At 36.0% G+C, this 16,734-nt stretch overlaps 1 protein-coding gene across 1 annotated transcript in view; it reads right to left on the bottom strand.

The window, feature by feature from the left end:
• TAPT1 (transmembrane anterior posterior transformation 1) overlaps positions 1 to 16,734 on the bottom strand; it is a 73,206-nt gene that overhangs the window by 13,313 nt on the left and 43,159 nt on the right. The window contains exon 8 of the mRNA XM_058300640.2: positions 2,170 to 2,250. Within this exon, the coding sequence (XP_058156623.1) occupies positions 2,170 to 2,250 (81 nt within the window). The remainder of the gene's footprint in view (positions 1 to 2,169; positions 2,251 to 16,734) is intronic.

Raw genomic sequence — 16,734 nt, 5'->3', positions numbered from 1 at the left:
TGGGCTGGCTAGGATTAGCTAGCTATTTATGGAATACTTCAATTCTATAGCTCCCTCAGCTGGATAGCAAAGCAGCTAGCTGAAACGTGCTGAAGTCAACCGAGCAATTCTTTTCCTCTTTGATCACTATGATTTCTATATCATTTATTTTACTATCATACATATATAATTTGGTAATTTGCTCACCTTTCCCACGTTGATTAAAAGGCTAATTTGATACAAAGTATCTGATATAAAACACAAATAACCTCCTAAGACCTTAAAGAAAGCAGGACAAAGCAGAAAAAGATAGTTAGAAATGTTGACAAGGACCCAAGGACTCAGGACCTAGGCAGCTGGGGATTCGGTGGAAATGACACAGCTCGGGCAACTACACGCTGGCCACAGAAGATCATTTTTGTGTCTATGGCATCATGTGGAGGTTTTGGAAGTCAGATGGACCTTATTCAGTGAAGAGCTCTGCAACTTTCTGCTACATGACCTTGGACAAGGTTCTTAATTACTGAAGTTCCAGCTTCCTCATCTATAAATGTGGATAATAAAAATACATACTTTGGGGGGGAGAGGCAGATGTAAATCAGTGGTTTAGTACTTGCTTCCCACTTATTAGGTCCTGGGTTCAATCCCTGGTACTGCCAAAAAAAAAAAAAAAAAGAGGACATACTTCGTAATAATGAGAATTAAATGAGTTAAAGATGTAAAAGGCAAAGCAATGTGCCTGGCAGACAGCTAGTATTATTTTATGTTACTGATGACCTTGCAAACTTAGCCCAAGATTCCATAGATGGCTTTTTTTAAAAAAAGGTAATGAAAAAACCAAAAAGAAGATGAAAGAACCATGACATCTTTTTATATTGCCTGCCACAGTAGTGCAAAGGAGATAAAATTTGTTGACAGTCACAGCATATCCAGTACCAATGGGAGCATGACTTCAAAAATCTTCTCATCTGGAGGCTTATGGATCATTTGTACTTTGATATAACAACCCTGCCTCGGGACTGCTGGCTCCAGGTGGGCTCCATTGCCACACAGATACACTCAGTTACAAACAAATATACCACCTTTCATCAAAAGAATCAAGATATACAAAGAATCTAAATGTGTGTAAGAAGGGAGGGTTTTGTCCACAAGTTACATAGTCTTTGGATCTACTGAGATTAGAATTTAAAAGTAACTTCTGGAAACATATTTCCAAATTCGTACATCTCATTTTATATTTGTTTCTGATTCTTCACAAGCACGAGAACACCAGCAATGAACCAAAATAAATTAATAAGAAGTTATTAAATGCCTGTAACAATAAATGAAATGCTAAACATAATTTCGACTCTTAAGAATAGTTGGTACAAAAATGTTAAGACATTTAAAACCCTCAAAATTCCTTGTGATACCTGGCAAGGCAGCGATCATTTCCCACCTAATCCACTGCAGTATTTAGCAAACTGCATGAGAGTTACCGGTCAACTGCCCTTTTAGTCTGGGAGTCCTTCAAACATCTCAGTACTTTTCACATTTTACACAGTGGCTTGCCTTGCACCTAGCACACTGTACATACTCAGTAAATATCTGCTAAGTGAATGGATGATGAAAACTCACGGAATCGCCAAAAGCCTTCTGTCAGTGTATAATTAAGTTATCTCTTGCAAGTCTTGATTCAAAGATGCATGTAAGTAACAGAACGAACTGCTTTATATTATCTTTAATTATCCTTATTAAAAATGTTAACTAATGAACAGTGAATACAGTCATTAGTGAGAAGACAAATGTGTCAGGAAAGAGTAAAGGCTCATCTGGTTAACCCCTGAAATGAAAAGACCTAAGTGTAGAAAATCACACCATTCTACAGTTAAAACAAAACAAAAAAAAACCACCAAAAACCACCCGAGAGGCTGCAGTGCTCAGCAGGGTACACTCACCACCAAGCACAAAGCTCTAGAGAGACTGAGGTTTATGGGAAATGATGTACCAAAGACATTTCACATGATATGGTATCCCACCATGCCGCCAAGAATATACCCAAGGCATTCTATTCCAAGAAGTATTTCAAATACCCAGGAACAGCAAAGGCTTCTGAAGTTTTCAGCAATAACCATTTTATTCCATATGAAAGAATGATTTTTGGTTTAAGAGTAAAACTATAAGACATTGTATTTGTTAACAGTTAGTTACCTGGATTCCAAGAAAACTGCTCCATATTTCTTAGACACACTATTAACAAAAGCACGTAATTTGTGAATCGTTCCTTAATATCTGAAAAAACAAATACAATACTGCCTTTACAATTCTTTACTTTAGTCTAAGGTAATGGAATTATTATATTATATATAAAATGTCTGTAAAATAAACATACCATCATATATATATATAGGATATGCTACACTGGCAGGCCATTTATTTCTGTGGTCAACATAATTCTATTACAGAAATTATAGTTTCTTACAAACTTCAAAAAATATTCAAACCATTAGTTTGTTCCGACTGGGTCAATAGATTGTTCCAATTGCCCTCGGAGAAATATGACAACTTTTTCATTTTATAGAAAAAGAAAAAAATAGAAACAGAGAGTAAACTACAAGACTTTGGGTAATATAAAACCTCTGTATCTAGACTAGTTACAATCTGGTCAATAGTAAATATGTAAGTATTGACTTGATGAATCCTTTACCTCAGAACATTACTGGTATTGCAATAGAATTTCTAAGATTACATGTATAACTTAGGGGAAAAAAACCTCCTAAGTTAGGTTTCATAATAATATTTACCATAAGTTAAACAACTACATATGCTGAGCTATAACCTAGACTGAATTAAAAACAAAAACAAAAACAAATTGAGTTCACATCTCACTTTTTAAGCTGTAACTTCCTCAGAGTCTATGGTACCATATTATCAAGAAATGGAACGAAATAATAAAGTATGGCCTGTGTGTGCACGCTGTCTGTGTGTCTGTCTATACATGGTGGGGACTGCAGGAAGGAATGATCATTCATACAGCAACCCATACAAAAGCTCGTATACATTTTGCTGTCAATTTCCCTAATATTCTACTATCACAGTAATTCGAGGGCCTCACCTACATTAATCAACTGTGGTTCCTCCTAGAGCCCCCTGCAGCAGAATGATGAATTTCAATTTCATCTTGAAGTCCTGATTGTCTTGGCTCCTTTTTCCTTACTTCTATTTTTCCCTTTGTAGCAAAACCACTTGGACTTTTATTCTACAGCACAAACTCTGGTCTCTATAGGTGAACTGGCATTTTCCATTGCTGTCTTCCCTAAATCCCTAAGCTCTACCAGACAGTAGCTGCCACTCTCTTTTCCAGGGTAGCTCAGCTCCTAATCCTTATTTGTGATGTGCCTGTACCTTTATTTCCCTTAAAGTCCACTGGGTACAAATCACTGTTTGTGAATCTACAGTTATTTCTTATGAGATACGATGTTTCTTGATATAAACTCATAATACAGTGAGTCTCAAAAGGGAGAAGGATCAATATGCTCACTTGAAGGGCATACCAAAATAAGGAGGAGATGCACATGGAGTTTTCAAGGACACAAGTTTTGTTCAGTCCTAGATTACATGTTCAATTTTTTTTGTAATTTCAAAAGGGCTTATCAATTAAAGGAGGCTAGGGAAAGTCTGTCCTAGAATACTTTCCATCAAAACTGGGAACACATGTATTCTGTTATTTACCTACAGTTAATTATGGAATTTAATTAATTGGAATTCTGTACAATTATTCACAAAGCTGCATCTAAATGTGTTCTAAATCCTCTGGATTTCTAATTTCCTTAAGCAAATTTAACAAAGAAATCTACTGTCCTCTAACCCATCCATTAAATATGGATATGTTATACTGATTTAGTTCATTATAGAATTATCTGGAAAAAACATTGCCTTGAGACATTTAAAATGTTATCTGAAATAAGCCAAAATAACTTTTACGAACTTTTATTAATTTAAAAAAAACAAAAGCAATGTTTAAATTAATCATATCTGAGTACAGAATCACCCAGATTTTTGGATACATAGTAGTTTCCAGCATAGAGAAAACCTGCAATCATTTCAATTCTAAGCATACTGATAAAAGGAAAAACTCCACCTAACTAGAAGGACATTTAAAGTAAAATAAATATTTTAAACAGTAGACTTTTAAAATACTGTAGAGAGTAATCAAAACTTAAATTCTGGTAGGTGATTGCGATTTTAAAATATGACAGATGTAAAGGATGGTAAGTTTGAAGATTAAAAGAAATCTAATAACTTAAAAATAAATATGTATTTATTTTAATCACTCATTTATCAATGTAATTATAAAAATGAGGCTGTTTATAAAACACGTTTTATTAGTCTTACACTTTCACAATTTGATTTTAATGAGAACAAATTTTAATAATATTAATAACCTATTACATATACTTGATACAGTCAAAGAAGTATTTAACTCATACCTCATCTTCAGAACAATCAGGGTGTTGACTGGGACTAATGCTTACATTAATTAAAAATGAAAACTTCTACCAAAATCATAATGCTTTCTCTAGCCTTTAGTAAGTAGTCTAAAAACAATGGTGATTAATGCTTTTAAAATATTTCTGATATTTAGATTCCTTTCCGCTGCTTTCTTACCACTAATAGGGATATTCTTTAACATATTATATTTACAGTCACATTTAAATTGTGAAATAAGTGAAATTTATTCCCCAAAGCCATTAAATTTAATAGTTAGGCAGGCTAATGTTAAGAGTATTAAACAGAGTCATCTTGAGCTAGAACCTTATTTTAGATTAGCATGACTCCTGCTGGATCTTTCTGAATGCAGAGCTCATAGTATCTATGGGTAAAAATTATGAAAACATTTTCATCTCAATGTCTATCAGCAAGCACTGGTTCAGTATGAGCTAGTACTTACATTAAAATGAGGTAGAAAAAAATATATTAAAAGTATGGTTTAACTAACAAAACTCTATTTCATATCCCTTTAGGCAATTCCTCTAAAAAAATGTACAGTCAGTTAAAAATCTGAAAAGGATAAAGTTACTCCAAAATATCCAAACTCAGTCCAACCCAGCAGAAGGGACTGAAGTCGACACTACGTATTTGGCAGCTTGACTTCTGAGGGAGAAAAGGGCTGTGAGAACTAGGGACTGGCTCTGACACTGCAGCTCTAATGAGTGTAAAGAAGGCAAATGGCAGCTTTCTAGAAGCCTTTCTCTAGCCATTTACTCTCTGAGAACCATGTGTTTACTATCTGAGAACCATGTGCTGGCAAGATTGCCTAGTACTGATTTTTGTTTTCCTTTCTTGGGGATAGGTTTGAAAAGCTACTTTAGGGTAAAGTTAATTTCATATTCTTCTAAAACCTAAGGAGAGACAGAAGTGGGTGGTAGATCACCCTGAATTGTTAACACTGAAATACTTTAAGTATTAAAAAAAGGTACTTTTTTTGATGCTCATTACTAATCCTTTAAGCCAAATAAGTGAATTTTTTTGTGAGGTGATACCCATTAACTGATCAGTATGACAATTGTTTCCAGAGTTTTCTTAAAATGCAAATACTGAATCCCTAATATTTCTAAACTAGGAGGCTGTAATGTTGGGGACATGAATTTATAAAAGAAAGAAAAAGGTGAAGCAGATGTGGCTCAAGCAACTGAGCACCCACTTCCCACATGGGAGGTTCTGGGTTCAGTTCTGATGCCTTCCAAAGAAAAAGAGACAACGAGCAGACAATAAGCATAAACAACAATCAGAAAAGCAAAAAAACAACAACAAAAAACCCAAATGAGCAAACAGACGAGGGAGCCAACTCAGGGTAGAAGGGGGAAGAAAAGGGGATATTAATTATATTAGCATGTTAATATGGTTAAAAACCATTCACAATTTCACAATTTCAAGACTACTATACACAATGACTGAAAGTCCTTGAAACTTGAGATCTGCATGTCTAGTTTAAAGCCCTATGAGAGTGTAATGCCTACTCAAAGCATGTTAACACAGATTAATAAAAAATATGCTTTCTGCAATAAACTAAATTCTTATAGTTGAGTCAATATATTCTAGGGTTAACTACGGAAGCTGACAAAAAAAATCTGCAATTTTTTAATACCTCTTTTCTCCATTCTCCTCCCCTCCTCTTTCATCTCAAATCTATAGCCTTTGGCAGAACATTTGAAAGGAGAGAAATTTAATACATAGATATAGCACAAGTTACCTTACTGAGCTTTGAGTTCTAAGGCTTATCATTGCCCTATAGAATTATAAACCTTTTTATTAAAGTTTCTCACTTGTTCTTTCTGTACTTTGTCTAGTTGTCAAATCTCCTGTAATTCTAAACACACCATTGTTTCACTATATTCTCATGCCATGAGTTTTCTTTTCTAATAGTGAAATAAAATTTACAGTCAAATGCTCAGATTATTTAGGTGCATGATTCAATGAGTTCTTACAGATGTTTCACCTGTATCACAACTGCCTAGTAAAAATGAATAGCTGTTCCATCACCTCCCAGAAATATGGACTGCCTTTTCGTTTTTCTAAATGAGTCTTTTTTTTTTCTTGATGAGTATAAGATTTTAATTTTGAAGCCCAACCTCTTTATTATCTTTCATGCTTGGTGCTTTTTGTGTCTTCTCTAAAATATTTGCCTATACCAAGAGTGTGAATATATTCTATTTTGTTCTAGAAGCTTTATAGTTTTACCATTTATGCTTAGGTCTACCATTTTGAATCAATGTTGGGGGGAGGAGGGGATGAAAATTCTTCTTTTTAAAATCTTTATCCAGGGAGCAGGTGTAGCTTAGTGGTTGAGTGCCAGCTTCACATGTACAAGGTCCCAGGTTCAATTCCTGGTACCTTCTAAAAAAAAATCTTTGTCCAGATGATGTAGTATCATTTATTAAAAGACTTTTCTGACTCTCTGACTCCATGCTTCTAGCATTCCAGGCTCTGTAGCAAACTCTGTTAAAACCTCCTTCCCACCGAGATATCCGGGAAGATGGCAGACTAGAAAGACAGAGGACTCTGCTCCCCCAGAAAAATAGCTACAGGACAGGCAGAAATGGCCTGAAAAAAAAAAAACAAAACCTTCTAGGGTTTAGGATACCAGGGGAAGGCTGGACACCGCCCATAAGAGAAAGGGGCAAAGGAAAAGAATTATGACAGCAAAACTGGGAGTTAAAAGCGGCAGCTGCAAGTGCTGGTACCCTCCCATACTATATAGAAACTTTTAATTCTCAGGCCTTGGCAGCTGGGACCTATGGACAAAGGGGACCCCAGGGATCTAATCCCCCAGCAAAAGGGAGACAGAGGGGCTTAGACTAAGGCTGACTCAGCTTTTGACCCACAAATCTGGTCTGTTGTGTCCCACAACCCCTTCTAGGCTGGGTGCAGCTGCGCCATTGTTTGCCTTAGGAGCTGGCAAGGAACTAAAGTGATATAACCCTTTCAGTCTCCCTTTCCACTGACTGGGATTGGTTGTTGAAGATGCAAAGGGGAGCGGAACTGTTCCCTACCCAGGAAAAGAGAGGGGACTGCCAGCAAAGATTGGAGAACTGCCTCTGAGAAAGTTTGAATTGCAAGGCCCTTAGACTCCAGGCAGAATCCTCTACCATGTTGATCTGGTCCATGGTCCAGCAAGCACACATTGACCAGGCTTTGAATGGAGAGGGCTGCCAAAGAGCGCTATCTTCTGGAAAAACAAGGAAGTGCACGTAAGGAAATGAAAAGTACATAAAAAAGGCTTTTTTTCAGCCTTTATAGCTTCCCTCCCCAAAGACTTATTGGATCAAGGGCCCAGGTTTGAGCAACTAACACAGTCAATCTGAAAGATCCAGACCAGGTTAAACCAAGACTCAAAAAACACTAGTAACACAGCCTCCGGCCACTAAATCCCTACAAAAGAGACAGAAAGAACATCAGAGTAAGCTCACCATCATAACCAGATGCCTAGACATCAGAAAAAAATTACAAGCCAATCTAAGAAAATAGAAAAAGTGGCCCAAGCAAAGGAATATCAAAGCCCCAGATGTGACACAGGATTTGAGACAACTCATCACCGAGATACACCACATTTTCAAAACCAAATTAATGATTTAAAAGATAATATGGGTAAAGAGATAAAGGACATCAAGGAGACACTGAACTAGCGCAAGTGAGAATATGAAAACATGAATAGAAAAGTAACAGAGTTCATAGGAATGAAAGACACGATAGGTGAGATTAGAAACACACTAAAGGCACATAACAGCAGACTCGAAATGATAGAAGAAATAAAAAGTGATACAGAAGGCAGAAGAGTTGAAACTGAAGAAAGAAAAGAACAGAGGGAAAAGAATGAAAAAAATTGAGCAGGGGCTCAAGGAGTTAAATGACAACCTATATGTCATGGGTGTTCCAGAATGGGAAGAAAAGGGCAGAGTTTTTCAGGGAATAATGGCTGAAAATTTCCCAACTCTCCTGAAAGAAATGAACTTACATGTCCAAGAAGCCCAGTGTACCCCAATTAGAATAAATCCAATAAACCTACTCCAAGACACATACTATTCAAATGTTAAATGTCAAAGATAAAGAAAATTCTGAGAGCAGCAAGGGAGAAGCAAATCATCATCTACAAGGGGCGCTCAGTAAGACATAGTGCAGATTTCTCACCAGAAACCATGGAGGCAAGAAGTCAGTGGTATAATACAATTACAATACTGAAAGAGAAAAACTGCCAGCCAAGAACTTTCTCCAGTAAAATTGTCCTTCAAATAGCAAGGTAAATTTAAAATATTCACAAATGACCAGAAACTAAGGGAGTTCATAAAAAAGAATCCAACTTTGCAGGAAATTTTAAAGGGAAATTTAGAGCCTGAGAGAAAACAGGACAGAAAGGATTGGGTGAGAGTACAGAAGAATGAACAGCAGAAAGGATAACCAAAAGAGAAAAAAAAAAAACAAAAACAGATGAAAATAAGATATAACATATGAAAAACAAAGAACAAAATGGTGGAAGTAAATAAGGCATTTAGAGTGTTACCATTGAAAGAAAATGGATTAAACTCGCCAATCAAGAGATATAGGCTGGGGGAGTGGATGTAGCACAAGGGATTGAGCACATTCCTTCCATGTACAAGGTCCTGGGTTCAATCCCTGGTACCTCCTAAAAACAAAAACAAAAACAAAAACAAATGAAAAAAACCAACTCTATGGGGAGCTGATGAAGCTCAATGGTTGAATGCCTGCTTCCCATGTACGAGGCCCTGGATTCAATTCTCAGTACCTTCTAAAAATAAAAAAATAAAGAAATAGGCTGACAGAATGGATAAAAAACCATGATCCATCCATATGCTGCCTACAAGAGACTTACCTTAGACCCAGGGATACAAACCGGTTGAAAGGGAACGGCTGGAAAAAGATACTGCACTCAAATAGACTTAAAATATAAAATAAGTTATAAGAGATACAGAAGGCCATTATATATTAATAAAAGGGACAATCTACCAGGAAGAAATAACTCATAAATATCTATGCACCTAATCAAGGTGGCCCAAATTACATAAGGCAAACGAGCAAAACTGATCGGAAAGATAGACATCTCTACAATAACAGAGCCTTCAACACACCACTCACATCATTAGATAGAACTAGACAAAAGATCCAAGGAAAGAGAAAATTTGAAAAGTATGATAAATGGGCTGGACGCAACAGACATATACAGAATACTGCACCGAAACTCAGTGGGTTATATATATTTTTCGGGTGCTCATGGATCTTTCTCCAGGATAGGCCATAGGTTAGTTTACAAGGCAGGTCTCAATAAATATAAAGACTGAAATTATTAAAAGCACCTTCTCTGAACATAATGGACTAAAACTAAATATCAGTATAGATGGAAAAGAGGTAAAATCACAAATGTTTGGAAGCTAAACAACAAACTCCTAATTAACCAGTGGGTCAAAGAAGAAATTATAAGTGAAATTAGTAAATATATTGAGACAAATGAAAACAAGAATATAACTTATTAAAATTTATGGGATACGGCAAAGGCAGCTGTAGCAGTTTGATATTATTGATGAATTCCAGAAAGAAATATTGGATTATGTTTATAAACTGATCTTCTCCTTTGGGCATATTAGATTATATTGGATTCATAGGTTTACTTAAGTAATTATGTAAATCTCTTATGCCACTAGGGCATGGCATGGCAAAGGACAGAGTTGGAGGCTTTTAATGTTAGCATTTTGGTGTAGGAGTTTGGTGCTAAAGTCTTAAGCTGGAGCCCCAGGGAGAGAGACAGCCATTTGCCTGGTAGTCTACAGCTGACCTTGTGGAGAGAGGCAAGCCTAGAGAGCCTCAGAGTCTACAGCTGACCTTGTGGAGAAAACAGAGGAGCTGAGCCCAGAGGAACCCAGGAAGCCTGAACCCTCACAGCTGTCAGCAGCCATCTTGCTCCAACACGTGAAAATAGACTTTGGTGAAGGAAGTAACTTATGCTTTATGGTCTGGTATCTGTAAACTCCTACCCCAAATAAATAACCCTTGATAAAAACCAACTATTTTCTGCTATTTTCCATCAGCATTCCTTTGGCTGACAATACAGAATTTGGTACCGAGGAGTGGGGAAGTGCTTTTGCAATTACCGAGATGCTGGAACAGTTTTACAAAAGGGTAAGGGGTATTTTTTGGAGGAATTGTGAGATGCATGATGGAAAAGGCCCAAGTTGCTTTGCAGAGACTGTTGGTAGCAATATGGAGCCTAAAATTATTTTTGATACAGCCTTAGAAGGAAATTGTGAGATGGATGCTAAAGAAACTTTTTATGATACCTTAGAAGTTAATGATGTAACTATTACTGGAAACTGGAGGAAAGGCAACCTGTGTTTTAAAAAGTTGCAGTGCTCAGAGGGAAATTTATAGTCTAAATGCCTATATTAAAAAGGAAGAAAAAGCTAAAATCAAAGGTCTAACAGAACAAATGGAGGAACTAGAAAAAGAACAGCAAACCATTCCCAAAGGAAGCAAGAAATAATAAAGATTAGAGCAGAAATAAATGACAGTGAGAACAAAAAACCAATAGAAAAAAGCAACAAAGCCAAAAGTGGTTCTTTGAGGAGATCAATAAAATTGACAAACCCTTAGCTAGACTAACAAAGAAAAGAAAAAAGATGCAAGTAAATAAAATCAGAAATGAAAGGCAGGAAGTTTTGACTGACCCCACAGATAAAAAAAAGGATAAGAGGATATGAGAAACTGTATGCCAACAAACTAGACAACCTAGATTAAATGGGCAAATTTCTAGAAATGCACAAACAACCTTAACTGATGCTACAAGAAATATAAGAATTTAACAAGCCAATTCCACGTAAAGAGATTGAATTGGGACCAAGCGGGGCTTATTCCTGGTATGTAAGGCTGGTTTACCATATAAAAATCAAACAATGTAATACACCATATTAACAAATTGAAGGAAAAAAAACCATGATCATTTTGATTAATGCAAAAAAGGCATTCAATAAAATCCAACATCCTTTCTTGATAAAAACACTTCAAAAGATAGGAATAGAAGGAAAATTCGTCAATATGATAGAGAGCATATATGAAAAACCCACAACCAACATTGTACTCAATGGGGAGATTGAAAGCTTTCCCTCTAAGATAAGGAACAAGACAAGGATCACCCACTCTCACCACTGTTTTTATTTGCTTTTTTTTGTTTTGTTTTTTAAAGATTTTATTTATTTCTCTCCCCTTCCCTGCCATTGTCTGCTCTCTGTGTCCATTTGCGCTGTGTGTTCTTCTGCATCCACTTGCATTATCTGGTGGCACTGGGAAACTGTCTCTTTTTTGTTGCGTCATCTTGCTGCGTCAGCTCTCTGTGTGTGCAGCACCACTCATAGGCAGGCTGAGTGACCGCTAAGGGTGTGCGGGTTTTCTTTTTGGAGTAATGAAATTGTTCTAAAATCTTCTGTGGTGATGATGCACAACAGTGTTATTATACTAATAGCCATTGATTATACACTTTGAAAAAAAACAAAAACTCTCCTTTTTCTATTGAATCAACTTGACAACTTTGTTAAATCAATTGCCCATGTAAGTTTAGGTCAAATTTTTTTGTTACATTGATCGAATTGCTTATTCTTATTCCAATATCAAACTATCTTGATTACTGTAGCTTTATAAGTTTGAAATCAGGTAGAGTGAATCCTACCACTATGTTATTTATTTTCAAGATCATTTTTATCCACCCTTGTTCTTCCACTTCTCATAGAGATTTCAGAAAAATCTGTCAATGTTTATCAAAAAGTCTGTTTAGATTTTGACTGAATCTACAAATCTAGAGATAACTGTTATCTTCTCAATAGTTCAGTTTTCTAGTTCGTTAGCATGGTATATCTCATTTATTTAGGCTTTCTTTAACTTCTCTCAGCCTTGTTTTCAGTTTTCAATGTAAAGTCTCACATATTGTGGTGGCTTGATGTTACATACCCCAGAAAAACATGTTCTTAATCCATTCCGATGGGTGTGATCCCAATGAAAATAGGACATTTTGAAGCCCTTATTTTCAGATAAGTTGTGCCCATCTGAATCAGGATAGGTCTTAATCCTATTCCTGGAGGCCTTATAGAGAAGGCAACAGGGAAAAAGTGAGGGGGAATAGCTGGAAGCTAGAGGTCAGTTGAGCCCAGAAAACAAAGAGGGAAATGCTGCCATGCACAATGCCATGTGATGAAAGTCAAGGAACCAAAGGTTGTCAGCTAGCCAGAAGATACTGACAGAGGAGGAACCATGCCTTTGAAACCATGAGCCAATAAATCCCTGTTGTTGTGCCAACCCATTGGATGGTATTTGTTTTAGCAGTCAGGAAATTAAAACCTGTATCTTCTGTTAAATTTATTCTCAAGCATCTTTGTGTTTTTTCAAACATCATTTTAATGGAACTGTTCTGTTTTAAAAATTATACATACCACTTTTTTGCTGCTAGTATACAGAAATAGTTGATTTTTGCATATTGACCTTGTATTCCGTGCTCTTGCATTCAGTTGGTAGTCCTAGTAGTTTTGTAGATTCCTTAAGATTTTCTATATAAACAATCAACATTGTCTGAAAATAAAGGCAACTTAATTTTTCCCTCTCTAATCTTTGACTTTTTTTCTTTTATCATACTACACTAGTTAGACTCTTCAGTACAATGATTAGAAGTGGTGAGAGCAGATATCCTTCCCTTGTTCTTCATCAGAGGGAAAGACATTCAATATTTTTGTATTACACAGGATGTTCGTTAAAGGTGTGTTGTAGATATCCTATATCAGGATGAGGAAGCACTTTCATTTCTAAGTTGTTAATCATTTTTTAATCATGAATGGGTATAGAATTTTGTCAAACAGTTTCCTGTATCTGCTTGCATTTAAGATGATGTTGATACAGTTTTCTTCCCTTTATTTAATACACAGAATTAAACTGATTGGTTCTAGAACATTAAACCAAACTTCTATTCCTGAGATAAACCTTATTTAGCCATAATGCATTATACTTTCTATACATAGGCTGGATTTGATTTGCTAACACTTATTAAAGATTTTTATATCATGAGGGTTATTGGTCTATAATTTCTTTTCTTGTAATGTCTTTGTCCAGTTTTGGTCTAAGTTATACTTATAAAGAGAGCTAGAAATTGTTTAGTTTTGAGTAAGATTGGTATTTTTTGATAGAGACCTAGAATTTTTGGAGGGGAGAGGGAAGGTTATTAATGACACATTTAATTTATATAACAGATGTAGTGGTATTCATATTTTCCATCTCTTGTCAGTTTACCATGTTGTGTTTTCAAAAGAATTTGTCCATTTCATCTACATCACTGAATTTATTAGCTTAAAGTCCGTAAAATTGCAGTTATTAACGTTTTTTTTTTTTTTTCTTTTTTAAAGGAAACAACAGGGATTGAATCTGGGATATTGTACATTCGAAGCAGGCACTCAACCACTGAGTTACATCTGCTTCCTTCAGTATTATTTTTTTACTTTGTAAATGTGTAAAATCTGTGGTAATATTTCCTCCAATTTCTGATATGAGTAATATCTGTTTTCTCACTCCTTTATTTCAAAGAATCAAATATGACTTTACTTTTCTCTATTGTTCATATCTTTGCTATTTCTTTCTTTCTACTTAAGCTTGGGTTTAAATTGCTTCTTTTTTAAATTTTTCAAGTGAAGCCTTGTATCATTCACTTTTTTTAAAAAAGATTTACTTATTTTATTGCTCTCCCCCCCTTACCCCCATTGTCTGTTCTCTGTGTCTATTTGCTGCGTGTTCTTTGTTCGCTTCTGCTGTTGTCAGCAGCACAGGAATCTGTGTTCCTTTTGTTGTGTCAGCTCTCTGTGTGGGCGGCGCCATTCCTGGGCAAGCTGAACTTTCTTTTGCGCTAGGCGGCTCTCCTTATGGGGCGCACTCCTTGTGCGTGGGGCTCCCCTATGTGGGGGACACCCGTGTGGCACGGCACTCCTTGCGTGCACCAGCACTGCGCATGGGCCAGCTCCACACGGGTCAAGGAAGCCCGGGGTATGAACCGTGGACCTCCCATGTGGTAGACAGACGCTTCCCTCATTCACTTTCGATCTTTCTCATCTTATAAAATAAGCATTTAAAACTATAAATTTCCTTCTAAGAACTGTATTAGCTGCATTCCACAAATATTGATATGTTATGTTTTTATTACCACCCAGTTCAAATTATTTCCTAATTTCCTTTGTAATTTATTCTTTCTTGCAGGGTTATTTAGAGTGAGTTGTTTAATTTCCAATTACTAAAGCTTTTCTAGCCAAATTCCATTACAGGAAGAGAACATACTCTATGAAGACATTCATTATCAGATTTATGAGTCTGTACCTTAGTTGTCTATATGGCATTCTTCTGCTATTATTTCACTATATTTTTAATATCAAAGCTATTTTTAAAAAATTCCTAAATTTCTCCTATTCTTTATACTCACCCAGTTTTATGAAGCATATGAATCTAATGGGTGAGATTTTTCATGTCTTTTCTCCTTTAGGACTATTAAATTTTATTTTCAAAATAATTTTTTATGAAGTATGTATAGAATCGCTGGATACAGATTAGAGTTACAAATTATTAAATTTTAAAAAAGGTTCAGGAGGTCTTAGGATATTTTAAGAAACACAAGAAAAAATCCCAAATTGCTCTTACTAGATACAAGTTATAACATGCTACTATCTTATTCACCCCTTGAATTATTTTTAATGGTGGAAAAATATAATGAATCATCAGCTCATGGCTTAGAAAAAAAAATATATATCACGAGCATTTCCCCATGTCGTTAAACATTATAAATTATTGTTTTTATTATTTTTAATAAAGAAGTTTTCAAATATTTTTAATGAGGGATTTTCAATTATTTTTGTCCTTGCTGATTACACTGTAGGTAATATTCTTATAGGCAAGTATTTGTAAATATCCATGATTTCCTTAGATTTCTAGATGTAAGGAATTATTGGGCCAATGGGCACATACACAAGGTTACAGTAATAAATAAAATTTATAACATGTGCGTGCACACACACTTCTCAAGCATCTCAATGTCCACACAGGTCTTCCCACAATGTCCCTCTCAGATCCTTGACCTCCCTCCCTCCAATGCCCTTGCCCTCTACTCTACCCCTTGGCCATAGGCTAGACCTTATTTTTAACCAGTAACTACAACCCCTCCTTAATCTCCATTTTAGTCATTCTACTTGCTCACTGACCATTACCTGTCTTTTTTCTAGAGAGTCCCATTGGGATCCACAATCCACTGATCCTACCTAAGCTTTTTCAGACTTACTTCATTCCTTACCAAGCTTATATTCCACAGCCTCCCTTTCTAAACTTGCTTGGCAAAACCCCAGGCCAGTTAAATGTTTTCTCCTTCTCCATGAGGCTGAATGTAGCTAAAGAAAAGCTCATAGACATGCTGACTGGAAACCTTTTTGACATAAATGTTTCCAGTCAGCTACAAAATTCAAGTGCTATCTGACAACTGCACATTATCCTAGTCCAGGGATCAGCAAGCTTTTTCTGTAAAGGGCCAGAGAGTAAACATTTTCAGCTTTGTGGGCCACAAGGTTTCTACTGGTACCACTCCACTCTATTGTTGAAGTATAACGGCAGCCAGAGACAATGTATAAATGAACAGATATTGCCATGTCCCAATAAAACTTTATTTACAAAAGCAGGTGGCAGTTCAACCCATAGGCAGTAGTTTGCTGACTCCTGCTCTAGGCCACTCATTCTCCTATTCTAGAGATTTTCACACATTCTCTTCTCTCCTTAAACTTCCTCACTTTTCATTCTCTTATTTAAGAAAACAGAAAACAGAAAATGCCTCCACGTACTCCCATTATTTGCATCTATGCCTAATTTCTCTGTCTTACTTTTCATTACTACAGATCAGTGGAGTTTTATAAAGTGTGGTCCAAGAACCTCTGAAAATCCCTAAGACTTCTTCAGGGGAACCCATGAGGCCAAAAGTATTTCAAACCAAGAAGGTATTACTAGATATCTCCAATCACGTTCTCTCATGAATGCACAGTGGAATTTCCCAGAGGCTGCATGATGTGTGTGATATCACAAAAGATTGAATTTGGAAGCAAGCAAGAGAATCCAACTAATATCTATTAAACCAGATATTGAAAGACTTGCAAAAATGTATAACTATGCCACTCTTCTCACTAAATAATAATTTTCTTTTAGAAAATAGTTATT

This window comes from Dasypus novemcinctus, chromosome 1, assembly GCF_030445035.2.
Source record: "Dasypus novemcinctus isolate mDasNov1 chromosome 1, mDasNov1.1.hap2, whole genome shotgun sequence".
NCBI classification, from domain to species: Eukaryota; Metazoa; Chordata; class Mammalia; order Cingulata; family Dasypodidae; genus Dasypus; species Dasypus novemcinctus.
The sequence above is the reverse complement of the archived record's forward strand: the minus strand, read 5'-3'. Positions and strand labels throughout refer to the sequence as shown.